Genomic DNA, 19,641 nt, shown 5'->3' on the forward strand with positions numbered 1-19,641 from the left:
CTGTGCTAGAAAGAGAGAGATGAGTCTCGTGAAAAGAGGCCTTTCTGTTTGACCGGCGAGCGCAAAGCTGAACCCAATGAATAAATGAATTTTCCCTCATTGCCCTTGTTTACTCGTCTCTCTTTCGTCCCCCTTCCCTGTCTTCTCTCTCCCTCGCTCGTCCGCTCACACTCGAGACGAGAGCTCATCCGGCTTGGTAATTAAGGGAATCGGCTTTATCGACGGATATATCTCTCGTCGAACGAAAGAGAGAGAGCGCAGAGTTATATAGGAATAGAATGTTGTATATATCGATCGATGGAAAGGAAAATGCGGATACGGATGCGGTCGGCGGAGGTGACGGGCGGAAACACGCGCAACTGGTTGATTTCCGCGGACGATTGGCGTCCCCAGAACCACCGGTGCGTGATTATACGTTGACGTTTTTTTTTTTTTTTTTTTTTTTTAAAGCAAGAGGAGCGAAACGACGGCAAACAACACGTGGCACTTGTGGAAGGTGCCCGAGGCGAGGCATTCAAGAGGCCGATCGTAGCGAGGAAACGAGAAAAGGGAGAGGAGGGAGGGCGTGTTACCTCTCCCTTTGAACGAGCTCCACTCCTTTCGACCAAAAGAAACAAAAATTTTCTCGAAATGAACTGACCGCTCTTCTTTTTTTCCTGCTCTTTGATAAAGCGTATAAAAAGTGATTAACACGATGGCTCCCTCCTCGAGGGAGCTGTTTGTCGCAGTTTTGTCTTTAGTCTCGAGATTTTCGTAGCGATCGTATTTCCATTTTAACGAGGGAGCACTGATTTTCCAGTTGTGATTATCGAATTAAAAATAGAATAGAATTTTTTTTTTATGAATATTAAACAAAACACACAGCAAGGTAAATTATCGAGGAAGATAAGATTGAAAAACAGTGGTGTATAACAATGGAGCTTTATCTTTATTATATCGTTTTCTTCGGTTTCTTTTCTTCGTTTCGAAAGGAAAGAAGAAGTCTCTCCCTTGTGGTTCCTTTTATCCGAGTAATTTGCCATGCTAATTAAGACTGTTCTTAAATTCACCAAGTGAGAGGAAGTCGGTTAACTTCGACTCCATTGGATAATGCTTTAATTTCAAACTCCTTGTACGTGGTAACTTTTGGATGGCGACCGTTCTAGTTGAAAGGATCCCTCGCAAAAGTTTCCATCCTAGAAAATTAGTTTGTGCCGTGTTTGTGAAACGATAGATACTCACGTAGAATTGTCCCGATTGTTATGAAAATTCGTATCGATTTTCATAGTCGAAAGATCGTAGGTACGGTCGAAAAGTGGAAGCGGAAAACATGAAAATTTAATATTTCGAAGGATTTATTTTCGAGAAAAGGTTACGAGTTGTTCCTGCCAAGAAGATTGAACATCGAATCCATTTCTAAACGTTGACTTATTTTTTTTTTTCATGGACTTAAAAGTATATTGGATTAGAAGCCGCAGCAGTGGAAGACACCGATTGGCAATTTGACTCAAGAAAAAGTTAGTTTCGGTTTTTTCGAGACGCTTAAAATCTGGTTACCAGGATTGCGCTAATAGGATTCGAACGAATTAAGAATATCGTTATTCGTTCCACGTTCTCTCGTTAACTCTCAACAAGTCGCTCTGTTATTCTATTTCTCGTTACAGGATTATTCTTTTTCTCTTTCTCTCTCTCTTTAGACTTCTACATTTCATTCCTTTCCATATCATTCATTTTTTTTTCATTCCTTACGTTCTCTCTCTCTCTCTCTCTCTCTCTCTCTCTCTCTCTCTCTNTCTCTCTCTCTCTCTCTCTCTCTCTCTCTCTCTCTCTCTCTCTCTCTCTCATTACTATCGAAAGAAGCAACGATGCAAACGAGCTCGATTCGGAACAGCAAAGGCGGGAAATTGAGAATGGGTGGACGGGGAGAAAATGGTCTGTGCGAGTCGTCGAGGATGGAGGGCAGAGAGAGAGGGGGGACGGTCCTCGACGCGTTCGCCAAGCCACTCGAAACAGTCCTGCATAACAATCTACTTGAAAAGTGGCAGCGCGACGCGAAAATGAGCGAGATGACTCCCAACTCAGACGACTTCCTTCCCTTTACGGTCAACTTAACTCCCGGCGACAACTTTCACGCTGCGTACTTCCTTCACTTCGCATCCGGGCAATTGTTCAATTTACCCGAAAGAAAGAAAAAATAAAATAGAAAATGGATCATTAATAACAGCGAATGTGATTGTAAGTTAGAAAAATAATCACGATTTCGAAATTTTATTTATTATTCGTTCCTTTTTTCGAAATAATAATTGACAGAGAATATTATTGGAAATTTTGAGAAAATCAAGAGATTCGATTCAAAGCTTGTCCTTTTCACGATCCCGTTTTAGGTATAATTTTAAAAAAATTTTTACGCATTTAAATAACACTTATAACGGACAAAACACGAAACAGCAAGTAACAATTTCCTTATTCCAAAATTTCACGTCACAGGAATAAAGATGAGCGATGACCAATTAGCGATTTTAAATAAAAAAATTTTTAATTCCAACTTGACGGAATGATAATAATGGATGCGTAGTTACGTATAGTAATAAAAAAAAAATAAATAAATAAAGAATCTAAATTAGAAGAATAACGATTATAGACCGAAGAAAGGTGGAGGATCCAGGAGGCGTGGACGATGGTTCGAGGTTTTCCAACCCTGTTTGTCGGTTTCAGTTAAAAAGGGTCGGTAGACTCGGGTGTACACGTATGAATCGCGTGAAAGGTCGTAGATCAAAAGTGTATCCACAGGTCTTTGAGGGGTAAGCTTTCACCCCTCTTTTAATACGCCTCGGGATCGGGACAAAGTGGCCGGTTTCGTCGGGCGAAATAGAAGAAGAAGCGAAACGAGCGTGATCAAAGTCGATCGCGTATGCGTTTCGAATTTCCTTTTTTTTTTTTTTTTTTTTTCCTTTTCGATATCGGGAACGCGATTTATTATCGCGGCAAGAAAGGAAATCGAATTCTATTCCGAACGAATTGGCAAAGCGTGTTTCGTACGATACATCCATATTCTGGAAAAATTGCAAAAATCGGAGATATAAAAATTACGATATTCATTTTAGTTGAAATAAAAAACTGAAAATAAATCTGTCGAAGCATTTTATCATTGACGATCAAATATTATATGTGACGAATTGGAATTTGTAATTTGATCCAATTTTGCCTTTATTTAGAATCTGGAATGCTCCAAGATATCCAATTGGAATATTGGAAATATGGTTTCATTCATATCGCCATATCTCTGCTTCGAACGTTTAACCAAAAGTTATCTTTTCAAATAATTGCGACAAAATCAACTCGAAATTCCTTATTTTCGTATCTCGTGTCGCAACGAGGAATCAAAGGAATCGGTAGAAACGTACTTACGTTGGAAGAACACGTTTAAAATCGAAGCGTATATCGAGAAGGAAATAGGAGAACGCGAAGAACGAGTTTCCCGAGGAGGAGCGTTACTTATTTTAGTTAAGTTAAAAATAAATTTATCGAACATTTCATTTTACTTAACGTAATCGAATAGAGCGTAACGAATTTCAATTCGTAATTTAACAACTCTATATATCAACTTTTATCTTTATTTCGCCTCTAGAATCCTCCAAGATATCCCACTCATTGATCTCCAAGCTCACGTGAATACGATTTCATTCGTATTTCCCATATATCTTTGTTTTGTTTAACCAAAAATTATCTCTTCGTGAATAACTCGAAATAATTCTTTTTCCCTTATTCAAATCGAAACGAGGAATGAAAATTATCTAAAAACTTTTTTTATTTAGAAAAAACACGTTTTAAAATCGTAACGTACGTTCGAGAAGAAATTGGAGAGAGCTCGTTCCCTCGCTTATTACGATTTGACGGCAGAGCGGTGGGGAGAGGAAGGGAGGGGAGAGAATCGTGGACGAGGAGGATCGTTACATTGTATTTTCGAACTCGCGTAGGAGGAGCGTTGGAACGGCTTGGAAATATATATTCCAAGTGTCGGTTTTGTTTGCACGCGTTGACATTCGTTTCGTGATAGGGAGGGGAGGAGAGGATAGTGCGGATGTGAATACTAATAATGGAAAACGTGCTTTTCTGTTTCAGATGACATAGAATGGGTTGGGTGGCGCTAGGGCGGTGTGCGGGTGGTGGCGGCCGCCTCTCGTCCGTCCTCTCGCTGTCTCTCACCTCCCTCGCAAGCTCCCTCATCTTCACCATCCTCTGTATCCTCACACTTGCCCTCACTCTTGTCACCCTCGTGCGTGCCGAGGACATGTACGTATTATCAAATACACAACATATACATATATACACCACGTATACACACATACAGCATACACACATATACACACGTGATAATTAACCAATCTGTTCGACTTCGTCCAAGCTACTTCTCTTAACTTCCCGATACGTTTTTAAATACGAGTAAACGAGCAAAATACGTAAGTTTCGGTTAGTCTTTCCAGCTCCGTCGAACGGATCTGTTCGATCGATAAGTTTGAAGTTTCTTTACCATGGAATGTTTGGTATCGAGAAGGGAAGAGGTCGCTACTATTACTAGAGTGTAGAACATTGTGTTGCTTGTGATAGGATCGAGAGGGCGACATTATATAGCGAATTTATTAGAGTATTATTATTGTTCTTATTATTATTATTATTATTCGATGATTAAGATTCGATCAATTCAGATGAATCGTGCATGGAAATATAGAATAGAGGGGGTGACGAGCTAATCTATTTTTCACTTTCTTGTCCCCCAGCAAATTCTTTTCTATCTATCTTTCCTTTTCAGGAAGAATTGTAAAGAGGATTGAATGGAAAGAGAGAGAGAGAGAGAGAGAGAGAGCGCCTTGTTCGTCACCCTTGGAAATAGAGGTCGCCGCTACTAATGTCGCCTAGATTTCATGTTCGAAGGCTCTTATTATTTACTTGTTTTACATTCGATATTGTGCAAACTTGTCTTCGTTTTATTAATCGTGGGACGCCTGTCGAGAAGGAAGGAGAGGAGAGTGTTCGCTCACGGTCGAGCTTCGCTTTAACTTTTCGGATCGTAAACTTCGCTTATTCGTCGTCGTCGCTCGTAAATAAATCCTAAATCCTCCGTGCCCTTTGCAATCGTGCGCGTGTCGGTTCGATTCGAAATTTGACGAGATATAATCGACGACATAAACTTTCTCCCTCGATCGGCGTCCTATTCGTTCGATTGCATCGTACGTCGTTTAGTATATCGTGTAGACAAGTTTGGATTATTCCTAGCTTGTGATCGTTGATGTAGTCACGATCGAAGCAACAGAACAGTTATTAATTAGCGTGTTGCAAAGAGATATATATACATATATATATATAATATAATATAATATAATATAATATAATATAATAGTTTAGAAAGCTGCGTATTAATTTCTTGGAAATAATTCCCGTAGATCGTTTTTTTAATACCTGTTGCGTAACGTAATTGAACGAGAAGAGAGACACACGAAAGGGAACGAGAGTTTTAATAATCGCAACGAACGAACGAACGAACGAACGAAGGAAGGGAGGGAGGGAGAACCTATATGTTCGATGTGTCGCCTCGAAGGTGAAGATTCGCGAGAGATCGATCGGGGATCGATCGACCTTCGAGGTGGCTGGAAAGAAAAAGAGAGAGAAAGAGAGGGTGGAGGAGTGAAAAAGAGAAAGGGAGAGGAAAAGAGAAAGGAAAGGAAAGAGAGAGAGAGAGGAAAAAGGGGAGGGGGGAAAAGAAAAGGAAAGGAAAAAAAAAAATGATCATCGTGAATTCGGTGTAATTTTTCGGGGCTAGCTACAATACGTTGTGTTGCAGCTTCGAGGACGGCAAGTCGGACAAGGAGATCCTGGACAACCTGCTGCTGTCGACCCGTTACGACAAGCGGCTTCTACCCCCGGTCCAAGGTACACTGAGGCCCCCGCCCCACACCCGCCAAGACGACTACACCCCTGACCACCTCGTACCCAATGACCCTCATCATCCAGAGCACCTCGAACACCACCGGCACCGCTACCACCATACAGCACCACACAACCACAGCTCACTGCTCACCCCTCGTCAAAAGGGTACTCTATATTAGAAATCGATCTGAAAAATCATATGAAGCTAGATATATATATATATATAAAAGGAAAAAAAAATCGGCATGAGAAGAGGGAAAAACGAGAGAGAGAGAGAGAGAGAGAGAGAGAGAGAGAGAGTTAAAATTTTGAGTGCGAAAGTGGGACTCGATCTTTCTCTTACCCCTTCTTCTTTCTTTTTTTCTCTTTCTTTTTTCTTTTTTTTTCTTTTCTTTTCTTCTTAATTTTTTTTTTTCTTACTTTTATTACTCCTCCTTTCTCTTTCCTCCCCCTCGCTTCCTTTTCTTTCCTTACTTACTTACTTACTTATTTATTTATTTACTTAGTTACCATTTCGCGTGCGTTGCGTGCCTGCGTCGACCGAGTTTGCGCTTGAAAAGATCGTTATGAAAGTAGAGCGAAAGAGTTGCGCTTGTCGATGAATACGAATATGCACGAGAGGAGGAGAGTTGGAATGGTATAAAAGGAGGGGGGAGAGGTGAAAAATAACAAGTAATAAGAAGGGCAAGGGACGGAGCGAAAGAAAAGAGTATGGATGAAACGAAAAAGAAGGAAAAAAAGAGAGAGATCGAGAGAGAGAAAGAGAGAGAGAGAGAGAGAGAGAGAAATCCGATCCGTTTCGATAGTCGAAGTGACGAAACTGGCCGAATAGGGCGACCCGTCTGACCGAAGCCGCCCCTCCATCACTGTTTACGAATACAACGCTTTGGGAAATCGAATTCCATCTCTCTCGTCGTCGACCGCGGATTTCCTCTCGAGAAAATGAGGATAACGCTTTAATCGTGAACGAATCCATCGTACGAATTCGCGTATTTGCGTTCGGAAGTGCTCTCTGTTCCACGCGTTTCCCCGCGTTGTTGTTATTGGCAGCGAGGACAGTGACAAAGATCGAGATAATTAAAAAAAAAATTTGTCGATACGCTTGAAAAGCCTGTCAACGTCGACACGGTGGATCGGTCGATAAAGAAGAGAGATAAACGGGAAGACGGATCGAATTCAGGTAATAAAGATCAATAATGCGCGTGTCGAGGCAGAAATAGAATGATTTCACATTGGCGGTGGATTGAATTAAAGTATATGGATTAATGAATTTGTTTGATCGAGAGGCTTTACGTCAATAGGCTGTAAAACCATCGTCGTTCCATCGTCGAACTTTGTCACTGTCCAATAATAACAACGAGCGAGACAGAATTGAGCGGCTTAATTCCGTTGAAAAAGTTAAAAATTTCGAATAAAGTTACTTTAAGCGATATTAATTATCGAAACATTTACTTCTCGTAGTTATTACAGTCAATCCGCTTTTTATATATAACCTCGACCGTTTCTCATTACGATTATTTGCAATTATTATTATTATTATTATTATTATTATTGCTTTGAACAAAAAATTATCGAAGTAACTTTATTCGTAACTTCAGAACGTAACGGTAGAAGAGATGGAACAGAGTGAGAGCATTTTGACCATCTTTGCTCCTCGTCTTTGCTTCGTGATTCGATGATTTAATGACACGGATCGACGAAAAATTTTTTAACCGTCTTCCTTTCAATTATCGAAAATTAACAAGGGGGAACAGTCGAGAAAAATTAAGCAATAAAGTTTATGACCGCGTTTGTGAAAATATTTGCGGCCACGCTTTATGTGAACTCGAACCGATGGCTCGATAAACACGGGAGAGATTCGCTCGAAACGTAAATTGACTTGGCTTCAGCCGATTAATCATTTAAACAAACAAGAGAGAAACTGTTTTCGATACGCGTCCGCGTATTTTGGAAACGGATTGGTTATTTTCTGGTCGACGAGCGACGTGGATTTGAAAAGAGAGCAAGGAATCGGAGGGGAGGGGGGAAGGGAGAGGAGGGGAGGGCAAAAAAAAAGAAAGCGAAACGGATCCGCCCAAATTCGGCCCATTCGTTTCTCTTTACGTGAGGAACGAATTCCGCTTGGACGAGCTTTTTGCATTGTAGGGAGAGGCTTGTATTAAATTCAGAGGCAGAGATTACGATTAAAAAGATCGTTGCGATGCCAGCTCTAGTAGTTTGCAGCTAGCACGCGTAAGCAAATTCACTCGAAATAATTATATACAGTAGTTTTGTACGATTTCTACGCCTTTGTTTGTTATTTTTCGAGCATTCTTCACTCTCATTCTCGATATCCACGATATCCGTCGAACGTGTTTCCCGATAATTCGACGTGTTTTCTCCGATTAGCAGCGTTTTTCTTACATCCAGAATTATTTGTAACTATCCGAATATTTGTTTTTTACGTATTGAACGATTAAACCGATGTCGCGAAAATAATAGCGAGATATATTATTATACGTGTAATTGGATCTGGATAAATTACGATTGATTAATTTTGTCGAAGAAGATTTTCGATTGATCGTAAAAATGAGAAAAAAAAAAAAAAAAATTAACAAGACGAATGAATCGAGAAAAATCGTCTCCTCTCGAATCGAAGAAGTAAGGATAATAGGGATAAATGAAACGAATGATTTGAATAAATTTGAAATTCGTTGTTGTATTTTTGAAACGTTTTTGAATTCTTGATTTCTCGGCCAACGCGTAACTTTGATGCAATTTAACTAAGCAATATTAATTAAACATTCCTGAAGAGGCCCGCTATGCCAAGATGTTCGCGATGGAAACGCTTGTTACGTGCCAAATCTCGTGCCCGAAGTATGCACATGTTCGAGATACATTTGAAGTACAATAATATTGGTGCGACTTTGGATGAGGCGAGCATAAATATCTATTCTAAATTGACACGTGCAAATTCACTTGATCCAATTTCAAAATACAATAGTAGTTAAGTAATTAACACGTTTGATGAGAACGTACATCTTGGCCACGTTTAATTTTACAATATGAGGAAAAGATAAGAAAAAAATTAAAATTATATAATCGTATGATTTATCGAAGTTTCGTGAAAATTGATTAAATTTTATAAAATTAATAAATTCTTAATTATTCTTCTTAACAAATTGCTTGTAATATTATCGTACAAGTACGAATTAATATCGAAAGAAAAATATATAATATTATTCATTTATGTCGTGAAAGTCCATATAGTCTATTAATAAGCAATGCGACGAAGAGCTCGAGATGTCACGTGACACCGATCAATTAATAAACTAATATTTCGACACAAGTAATTTTTTATATTTTCTTTTTTTCTTCTTTTTTTTTTTTTTTTTTTTCCCCGTATAAAGCGGCTATCCGGAAAGGCAACGTTTCATCTTTTCAGAGAGAAACTCGTGACAAAAGAATCGTTCCCCTATTGGAGGAAACGTGGAAAGTTGCCACGACGCCCTCGAGCGCCGGCTCGTTTGTTCACGGGACGGATGAGAGAAGGAAAGCGAGGTTTCGAAATCGCGTGTGTGCATCGTTGGCATCTCCCTCGCTTTCGTCCGCCACGGAACCGTTTTCCAATTGAGGCGACAAAAGAGGCGCCACTGTCGTCGATTGCTTGTTTCTCGCTAACTACTTTCTTCTCTCTGTGATAAAACGCGAGACTTGTTATTATTTACGTGGCAAAGAAGGAAGTAACGAACGAAGGAAAAATAAGGAATCGTGGATAGAAACGAGTATGGAGTGAAGAAGCGTCGACAAACGAACAAGGCACGAACTCTGCAGCTGTAGTTGACTTTTCTTCGGTGTAAGTTTGATTTTTTTTTTTGCAAGGCTTCTTCGAAATTTCGTTTTCAAATTCGGTTTATACATATGTATATTATTTTTCTTCATTTCGTTTCCTTTCTTTCTGTCTTTTCTTTTTTACTTTTTTTTTTTTTTTGAATTGGCTATTCGTGTTATTTGTGGAAAAGGTAAGAACGTTCGATGCTTTTTGAGGTTATGCTTCGCGAATAATTCGGCAAGGAGATATAGTAACGTGACGATTAATTGGAAATCTATTAATGCACCCTTTATCGATTGCTTGAATTGACGCACATTTTTGTAAAATTTGAAAAACAATGGAAATGTATTCGATTAAATTTCTCTTTAATCACGAGGGAATTACTCGTCGTGGTTAGGTGGATAACTTCGTCAGGCGGATAATGACAGGTAATCGCGAAAGGAAAAAAAAAAAAAAGAAAGAAGGAAAAAAGAAAAAGGAAAAAGAAAATAAGATGAGACGTGGGCAAGAGTTGTTGGGTGTCACAGAAATTCACAACACTGAAACTCTAACGAAATGTAATATACAACCTTCACATTCCCGTTGTTATTCTCTTTGCTGTTCGATCGAATAACGTGTCGCTCGTAAAAAGCTATTTGTCGAGTTTTTGTCGTGTTGAAACGAAAAAGACAAAAAAAAAAAAGAAAAAAGAAAGAAACAGAAAACGCGATGAATTTTTGCAATGCACAACGCGGATATCGAAATAAATCTTTTTTCAAGAGAACCGTGTTCCATGCATTCCTTTTGTTCTTATTATTATTTCTATGCGTTATCGCGTTAGTTGTATCACAATTGTGCAGCAAAATGATAAAAAAATAATGTAAAAAAAAACCGATAAAGCGAAAGAAGAACGAATAGACAACGAGCGCAGGATCGAACAGTTAGATTGATGAAGATAGAAAAAGGATGAGACGTGGGCAAGGGTTGTTGGGTGTTACAGATGCGGATTTCTGCTGCGGAATGCGATGGCCTGGTGACGCCACCGGCTTGTCGAACCGGTCGTCGACCTCCTCTAACGACCCCAAGAACCAGTACAAGAACCAGAACAATAACCACTACACGTCGCACCAACACCTTCGCACCCACCTTCGCGGTCCGTCCTTTTCTGCTTTTACTTCTCTCGTAATCTCGTCTAGAGAAATAATTAAGAACCACCACGATTCTTTCATACGACCCGACCCATTCAGTTTCTTCGCGCGGATATTATACATGCACTTGCTTTTTCTTCTACTTGTTCTTGGATGTGCGGTAAAAGTTGAACGATTTAAAAAAGGAAAAGGATTTATGAAATATGTAATTCTGATCGAACGTCTCTTTTGAATGTTTTTATTTTTTTTATTTTTTATTTCGAATCGAAATTTGATTATGATTTAATTCTAACCAAACAGAGAACTTCTCTTTGTAATTTGTTGTTTGTTATTTAATGTTTCGTCGTGTTTGATCCACCAATTTTAAAACTGATAAAGTGATTGTTCATCCATTTTATGCAATAACTATTAAATTTTGACGAGCTAGTGAATCATTTTTTTCTTTTTTTTTTTTTGGGAAGAAGCTTTTGTATTTCGTCAAACGAAAAATAGAAGAAAATGAAGAAGAGAAAAAGAAAAAATCGAAAATTAAAATAAAAATTTCCACGAATTTTACGATCTATCGAGGAAAATTTGTACAATGTAACGGTACTAAGAACGAATCCTCTTCCTGTCGGTTTAACTTTTATCGAATTATTTAATAATCGAAGTGTACACCTCGTCGATCGAAAAAAATATTATCGATATTACAAATCCTGAATGGGTTGCAAGTCGAATTTTCGTACGAGGGTTTATAGGTCGATCGATTTTTTATCGGGATTATGTTATTTCCGTTCTCGATACTCCCGTGAGAAAGAAGGATCTTGCTCTTTGAATGCTTATTTTGGTTCTTGGTTTCGCGTTTGAAAGAAAGGAGAGAGAGAGAGAGAGAGAGAAAAAAAAAAGAGAGATTCGAGTTCGGTTCTCTTGCTCGAGAGGTTAAATGGGTCGGATCTTGAACGGATGGTTCGAGATCCGAACGATCCGAGCGTAAAGAAATAAAAAGGTTGTTCGACCTAAACCTTCCATTATTTGATTTTTAAAAAAACACACGCACAATCAGAATATACTCGACTGAAAATATACGGGACAGAATTTTGTTCAATCAACGTTGTTGTGTGAATCCATTTGAAAGTGAAATTCTCAAGAGTCGTTCTCGAGAGTATACACGTATCTTTTGCAAATGGACACTGCGTTGAGAGTGGAGAGGGAGGGAGGGGAGAGAAGGGCGGTGACTTAACCGCTTGCTTATCTCGCCGCGTTCAGTGCGACTTGACTATTGTGTTTTTGCTCTCCACTCTGAATTCATCCATGCAAAAATAATTCTCCGGGATATTTTTTTTTTCGCGCTGAAAGTGATTATCGATAATTCCCACTCTCGACACTGGTGACGAATAACCCTCAAGAATGGAAATTATCGATAATTATTCTCGGTTTATCCATTGGTAAAAGAAATAACTTCAATTGAATTGTTTATCGGTTCGAATTTCACTTTGAACACAGTAAAAAATAATATTTGTAAGAGTATTTTCACGCAAATGGACAGTGATGATGAAGTGGTGACAGATAAATTCTCAAGAATAGAGATTATCGATAATTAATCTGAGCGCAATATCTACGGATGAAAAATATAATTTCAACGAAGTGTTTTTTTGCAATTGACATTGTTTTGCATTGAAAATTATCGATAATTTCCACTCTCTCGACTCGACTGTTCTATTGATACATGATCATTCTAAAAAAAAAATGGAATTTATCGACAAATATCTTAGCAATAAGCGGCGAAAAATAATTGTATTTTTTGATGAAAATGAAAGCTGTGCAAAGGTTATCGATAATTTCCACAATGGATACTATATTCGGAATGATAATTTCGATTCTCGACTCTTGGTATCCACGGAAAAATATAAACTCGCGAGAGTTTCACTGTCAAACGTGTTCGTATCCTTTCTATCGCGAGAATCGAACAGCATGAGAAAAAAAAAAAAAAGAACAACATTGTTGGTAGTCGCGAAACTCGAAACGAGACATTCGTGTTAAAAGGACGTAAAAACTGTTCTACCGATCGCAAGATACACAACGTATCTAACGTTATTTTCCTTAGTCCGGTTCGTGTTCGATGTGCCCCACCGATTAATGCTCGTTCGTCGGTATAATGATACATACACACACACACACATACATATACCGGTTATTATAAAAAAACTAGCTTTGTGTTCGCTAACGCGTCGATCGATTTGGTTTTTTTTTTTTTTTTTATTNTATGCGAATATAATATTTCGAAAACAGAGTTAAGAATTATAACTAGTTAAGAATTATAACTATAACTGAAAAGATAGATTTCAGTCGCGAAATTCTTCGTACGAATCTTGTGTCGCGGGGATGATGAATATCATTTTATCGAAAGCGAGGATAATTTTATTTTACACGAAACTTTGCGAGTAATGCGTTATACGTTATAATTTCAACAATTCGTTCAAATATTCTATTTCTAAACGTCAGTATTTTTTTTTTTTAATCTCTACCCTCGTTGAAAAAAAAATATTTCCAAAAGAAATTGTTCAAAGAATCGAAGATTGATTGAAAAAAAAGAAATAATAATAATTCATATTATGGACATACGGACAAACTTTCATTAAAATCAGGTTAGACGAATGTTTTCTCGTAAGATAACGTATACAGATTTTTCATAAATTCGGTGCGAAACGACGAAAAGATAGCTGGTGCCAACAGACTGTTCCTCGATCGTCGATACGATTTCTGAATAATCACTATACTTCCATCCTTATTCCATATTTCCACCTATCATCTCACACATCGGCGTACTTTAAATAAACACACATACATACACATACACACATACATGTATACACTCGCGGTCTCTCACGTATCTTTCTTTTTCGTAGTTGAATGTGTTGGCAAATTATCGAATCGGTGGTTGGGACTCGTTAGACGCGTGACACTCGTGCTAATTGGTCGTTTCACTCGAAGGATACTTCACGAATCCTACATTATCGATTAGACATGGCAAGCTAAATTGAAACGCGCAGTTTGAGCATCGCAGCAACGATCAACAATTTCGTTTCCGCTTTTCCGTTCCCAATTCTATCTCCGTTTCCGTTTCCGTTTCCCGTTTCCGTTATCCGTTTTGCGAGCGATCCTCTTTCTCGATTGAACGTCATATCGTGTCGCGTTTCTTCGACGACCGGTTCTTCGAGTCCTAACTCTCCGAGTTGCGTGCTTTTCACACGAAATACAGAAACATGAATTTAGTCGCGGCATGTGCACAGCATGGCTCTAATTACGCTTACGCAATAACAGTAATCTGGCTTACGCTCGCGTAGAAAGAGAAAAAAAAATATGTTAATTTTTGAGATCGAGTTTAATTGGTCGGATAATACCATACGTTGATCGACCACGTGATTTGTATTTCTAGAAATCACACTCGCTCGAGTCAGGGAAAGAATCGAGATTATTTTTTTTTTTTTTTTGCTTTTTGCCATTGCTTCAAATAAATTAAATCGATATTTCGTTCCGGTTTTCGAGTATGAACCGTGTTCTTTTGAAATAAAAGTTTCGAGGTTTATGATTGGTCTACCAAATCGACCAATCAGAAACGTCGAGCTACAAAATACGTTAGAAACATCATCATGCGCAGTCGGTAACGTTCTACTGGTTATTTTGTATATTTAAATACTAGACTCCTGTGATTCTCAACCTGAAATGTTTGAAAATTGTGCATTCCTTTATAAATAGTGGTTTCATTTTAAAACAAACTTTAAATATTGCGGTACAGATATCGAATTTAACCCGAAAATTTTAAAATTGAAACTTTTATTCCAAAAGAACGCGACTTGAAAATCTCACGATCGATAAATATCGGTATTTGCAAATGATCTTTAATTTGGAAAAAGGTTATCTAATTATTCCTTTCCCGACGCGAGATGTCTCCCCTCCGAAGAATGTTTTCTTTCGAATTAGCGTGCTCTTCTTGATGAATTGCTTCGAACCAGACGCCTGGTGAACTTTAATTTCAATGGTGCACTGTGTTCCAGGAACCTTGACCGTGAACGTGAGCGTGCTGTTGCTAAGTTTGGCTTCCCCAGACGAGTCCAGTTTGGTAATTGAACATTTTTCTCTCGATAATCATTTCATCATGCTCAAGACACGGAATAAAAAAACGATGCACGCGCGACACATTTTTACATCATTAGGACACACGAGAGGTGCACCAGAACCGTTGAAATATATTATAAACGAATTTATAAACGATTTATCCCCCCCCTGTTATTTTTGATCGATAGAAATACGAGGTGGAGTTCTTGCTGCAACAACAATGGTACGACCCGCGATTACGATATAGCAACCGGTCGCAATATGAATTCTTGAATGCGATTCATCATTACGATGATATCTGGTTGCCGGACACGTACTTCATAATGCACGGAGACTTCAAGGACCCGCTCATACCTGTTCACTTTGCCCTACGTATATATCGCAACGGCACGGTCAACTATCTTATGAGGTATTGTTTTATTTATTTTTAATAACACATTTTTCCATCATCATTTTATTTATTTCGATATATGTTTCTCAATTCGAACATACGATTATTTTCATTTGTTTCGCGAATGTAAAACGATAGAAGAACGTTATTTGAAAACTTGGCTTGACTTCACAGGCGTCATCTCATCCTGTCCTGCCAGGGTAGACTCAATATCTTCCCCTTCGATGACCCACTGTGTTCATTTGCGATCGAGAGCAGTAAGTGAATACACAGATATATATATATATATATATAATATATATGCACATATACTATTTTCTTATCATTTCAAATTAATAATAATCGATATACTTCATCTTCGTTTTCAGTATCGTACGAACAAACGGCGATCACGTACGTGTGGAAGAATGACGAGGGTACATTGCGGAAGAGTCCTAGTCTAACGTCGTTGAACGCATACCTCATTAAGAACCAGACAATCACGTGTCCGATCAAAGTAAGCTGGAGAGGTGAGTTGTAGGTTCGTTCGACCACGGAAGAAACACGTGAATTAATCAATAAGAAAAGATCGTTAGATCGTTCGAAGATTGTTAAAGGCAAAATGATTGTTGAAATGTGTTTCGAGTGTCACCGTTCAGTTTTGACAGTCGTGTTTTTCAAAGATTCCGTTTTTCAATTTGCCGAGAAAAAGCTGTTTCAACTGCACGATGATACGAATATTATCTCGATTGAGCAAACTCATCGTTAGGGTCGAAGTAATAATTGGATGAGATGAAAAAAAAAAAAAAAAAAAGAAATACCGTCGAAATTATATCATTTTCTATTATTCGTTATCGATTCTCTCTTTTTTTGATGATTTTTATTGCATCCTTTTAAATGACACGCTTCTGTACTGTGTTGCAATGCACCGAACACGGCCATTTCGTTAGCCCACGAAAACGATTTTAGTGTCGCTTGTATACGCACTCGAATATACTCGAGTTCAACTTTGTTTTTTCTTTTCTTTTCTTTTTTTTTTTTTTTTTTTTTTCTTTTTTTATTGTCTATTTTATACTCGGTGACTGATTAGTCGATCACCGATTGCCAATATTTCTCGTTGGTTGGGTCATCTCGAAAGTTGCACAACCTCGACTATCAACTACGTCTTAGCGTTTACGATTAATTTTCTATATGCGTTGCAATTTAAAATAGATATTTTATCCGTTACAGAATAAGATTGGAGGAAACTTTCGGGACGGTTCGATCGATTTCTCGAACTCTGTACAAATAGTTTTTTTTGCTATATTAGAAAACTTGTGGAGAGAAAAGATGAAAATCGAATGAATGAGAAATGAATGTAGTTCTATATTCTAATTCCTCTTGAAGATGAAACATTTGGAAACCGTAAATATCCACGAATCGTTTAAAAAAGAATTATTTGAACGAACAGGTTGAACGAATTCCTGAAGAAAATTCCTAACATTATTCATCTTTCTCCAATCTATCATTCCCTTTAACATCTTGTCTTTGTTGGATTCGATCGGGCTAGCTTTCTCCTCGAGATAACAGACGTCTCGCAAGGGATTTGAAATATTCTCTACTCGTCTGTCTTTTTTTTTTTTTTTTTCCGATCCCTCTTTTTTCCGATCTATATAATCGATATTTAACGATTATTTTCATTCCGTTGTTCCAATTTTGTTGCCAATTCATTTCTCTATCCTCTCTTCGCATCTCACACTCTCTCAACGGTGTAAATAAAATAACAACATCGCCCCGATTTCGAAACGCGATTCGTTTATTAAAATATACAAGCACAGGTAAGTTGCAATGCATGCGCCATGCACATCGATGTGAACTTTTGCTACTTTTTCGATATTGCTTTGACCTTATCTTGCACCGCATCGACTTCGACTTGACGCCGTAAAAAAAAAAAAAAAAAAAAAAAAAAGTGTGTGAGTTTTAGTATATTTTTTATAAAACGAGTTATTCTCAAACATATCTATATATATATATATATATATATATATTCGCACCCTCGATAGGATGCTTCGTACGTGAAAAGTTCGTTCGTGAAATCGTATTTGTATTGTTCGCTTTCTATTTCTTTACGGGTTTATAGGCTCGAAAATTAATCCAGAATTAAAGAAAGAGGAACATCGATAACTGTTTTAAGAACGAGTATATGCTTTATCCATATTTCCATTATAACCGTCATATACGCGTTAAGTAAGTAGAAACACAGGAGAAAAAGATCGGAAGGAAAGTAGAAAAAAAGAAAAGAAAAAAGAAAACTCTGCATGCGATCTAGCAGAAACTATATCAAAAAAAAAAAAACAAAAATATTAAATATTTTGTTTCCTAATTCTTGTTTCTTGTTGATAGATACGTAGATACGTTTTTTGTATGTATCACATATATCTTCTTTCTCTTTCTCTATGTGTGTATATACATATATATATATATATCTTTATATCGATATATTTAGATGTATATATATATATATATATATATTATATATATATACATATATATATGTGTGTGTATATATACCTATCTAGATAATATTACGATCCTCTAGAAAATTGCATATTGGCAACCTTGGTTCCTGTCTCGCTTTACAACCGAGCCCGCCGTGGTTTGCTTTTGGGATGAGATCTCTCAATTTTTTTTCAGTGACCTGGTATTATTATTATTATTATTATTATTATTGCTATCGTTATCGTTATTATTATTATTGATGTCCTCTCACCGACCTCTAGCCGCCATCATTTCTTCCTTCCTTCCCTTCTCCCTCTTCTCCCCCCTCTTCTCCTCCCCCCTCTGCTCCTCGCATCGTCGTGTCGTCGCGAGTTATTATTATTATTACTATTTTTTTTCTCTTTTTTTTTTCCTTTTTTTTTTTTTAACGTACAAACGTTAAGTATGCAACACGTTACGTAGACGCGAATCTCTCTCGTCGCTTTGCCGGGACACAAGTGTGATCGATTTGATGAAACGATTTGATTATTATTGATTCGAAATTGAAAATAAAGAGTACGTTTTCTTATATTTTATATATATATATATATGTGTGTATATAGGTTAGAGAAAAAGAGAATGTACTATTCCACGCTACTTAGTTATTAATTATTATTAACAAGTTTTATATATATATATATGAAATATCTTGTTTTTGAGCTGAGTTGAATTGTTTCGTTAACTTTTTGACCGCTTATTAAGCTCTTCGAAGATGCTTTCGCAGCTAGTGGAAAGAAAAAAAAAAAAAAAAAAAAGCTTGAACGTAAGCTTTGTCGAAAGCGTGATGATGATAATGATGATGATTTGATAATATTTTGCAGCTTTGCGAGAGTGAGATTCACTTCTTTTCACTTTTGATCCGAATAATCACGGAGAGAGAAATGAAAAAAAAAATATATATATATATATAATCTAACCGAATTAACACGTGAAAAAAAAAAAAAACAAGGTGAAAGATCGTTTTCGTTTTCAGGTTTTCGCAGAAAGGCAGAGTGTTTCTCTTTATTCTCTGCTCCCCCCACCCCTCCCCAGACAAATTTCGATACGTTCGATGGTACTTGAGAAAAGAAACTGGTCACTGATGAGATTGGACAGGGATATACATTGCATATATATTGCAATATAGATGAAAAGAAATAAACAATAATATATATATATGTATATGTATATGTATGTATATATATATATATATCTCGAGTTTCGTTCCTTTATCCTGAAAGGATCAACCATGGCGGTATGCGGGTAATGCTTGGTCTAGTTAGCCCAACGATTAAATTTCCTCTGTGCTCGTTTCAATTCGGATATATTCGTGTTCCGGAGATCCGTGCCAAAATTGATAGATAGAGATAGAAAAGGAGAATAAAAAAAAAAAAAAAAAAAAAAAAACGACGAGGCATATAATCGGGCCGCGTGTGATTGGAGGACGGATAGATCTTGCCAAGGATTTTGCTCGACTCCACACTTCCTTCCCGTGTGTCACACACCGTTTTATCTTTGTCGCAGCTTCAATTCAGATTAATCGCGAAGATTCGACCGAAAAATGAAACTCGATCGAAAATCGAAATGGCGATGATTAATGTCTTTCTCTCTTTCTCTCTCTCTCTTTCTCTCTCTTTCTTTCTCTCTCCCTCGCTCTTTTTCTCTATCTCTTTCTCTCTCTTTCTCTCTCTCTCTCATCTTCGAGCGTTTGATGATGGAGAAACTAAGCGGGCTTTTAATTTTTAATCGATTCGACCGAGCTTTATAGTGTCAAATCTCGTAACTCAAGTTAAGCCTGTACACAAGTATTTTGGTTGTTTTTTTTATTTTTTTTGTTT

General features: G+C 37.5%; 1 protein-coding gene across 11 annotated transcripts in view; it reads left to right on the top strand.

Moving 5' to 3' along the window:
• Positions 1-19,641, top strand: part of LOC122712875 (glutamate-gated chloride channel) — a 65,540-nt gene that overhangs the window by 30,592 nt on the left and 15,307 nt on the right. For 6 of the 11 annotated variants that reach the window (XM_043932855.1, XM_043932856.1, XM_043932857.1 and 3 more), the window contains exons 3-9: positions 4,102-4,272; positions 5,819-5,907; positions 10,695-10,847; positions 14,877-14,941; positions 15,126-15,346; positions 15,503-15,585; positions 15,697-15,837. In XM_043932855.1, coding sequence (XP_043788790.1) covers positions 4,112-4,272; positions 5,819-5,907; positions 10,695-10,847; positions 14,877-14,941; positions 15,126-15,346; positions 15,503-15,585; positions 15,697-15,837 — 913 coding nt within the window. In that variant the 5' untranslated portion in view covers positions 4,102-4,111. Of the gene's footprint in view, positions 1-4,101; positions 4,273-5,818; positions 6,070-10,694; positions 10,848-14,876; positions 14,942-15,125; positions 15,347-15,502; positions 15,586-15,696; positions 15,838-19,641 lie in introns of all 11 variants that reach the window. The other 5 variants (XM_043932864.1, XM_043932860.1, XM_043932861.1 and 2 more) reach the window with 2 other exon arrangements.

This window comes from Apis laboriosa, unplaced genomic scaffold (genome assembly GCF_014066325.1).
Source record: "Apis laboriosa isolate Shangri-la unplaced genomic scaffold, ASM1406632v1 scaffold21_cov150, whole genome shotgun sequence".
NCBI classification, from domain to species: Eukaryota; Metazoa; Arthropoda; class Insecta; order Hymenoptera; family Apidae; genus Apis; species Apis laboriosa.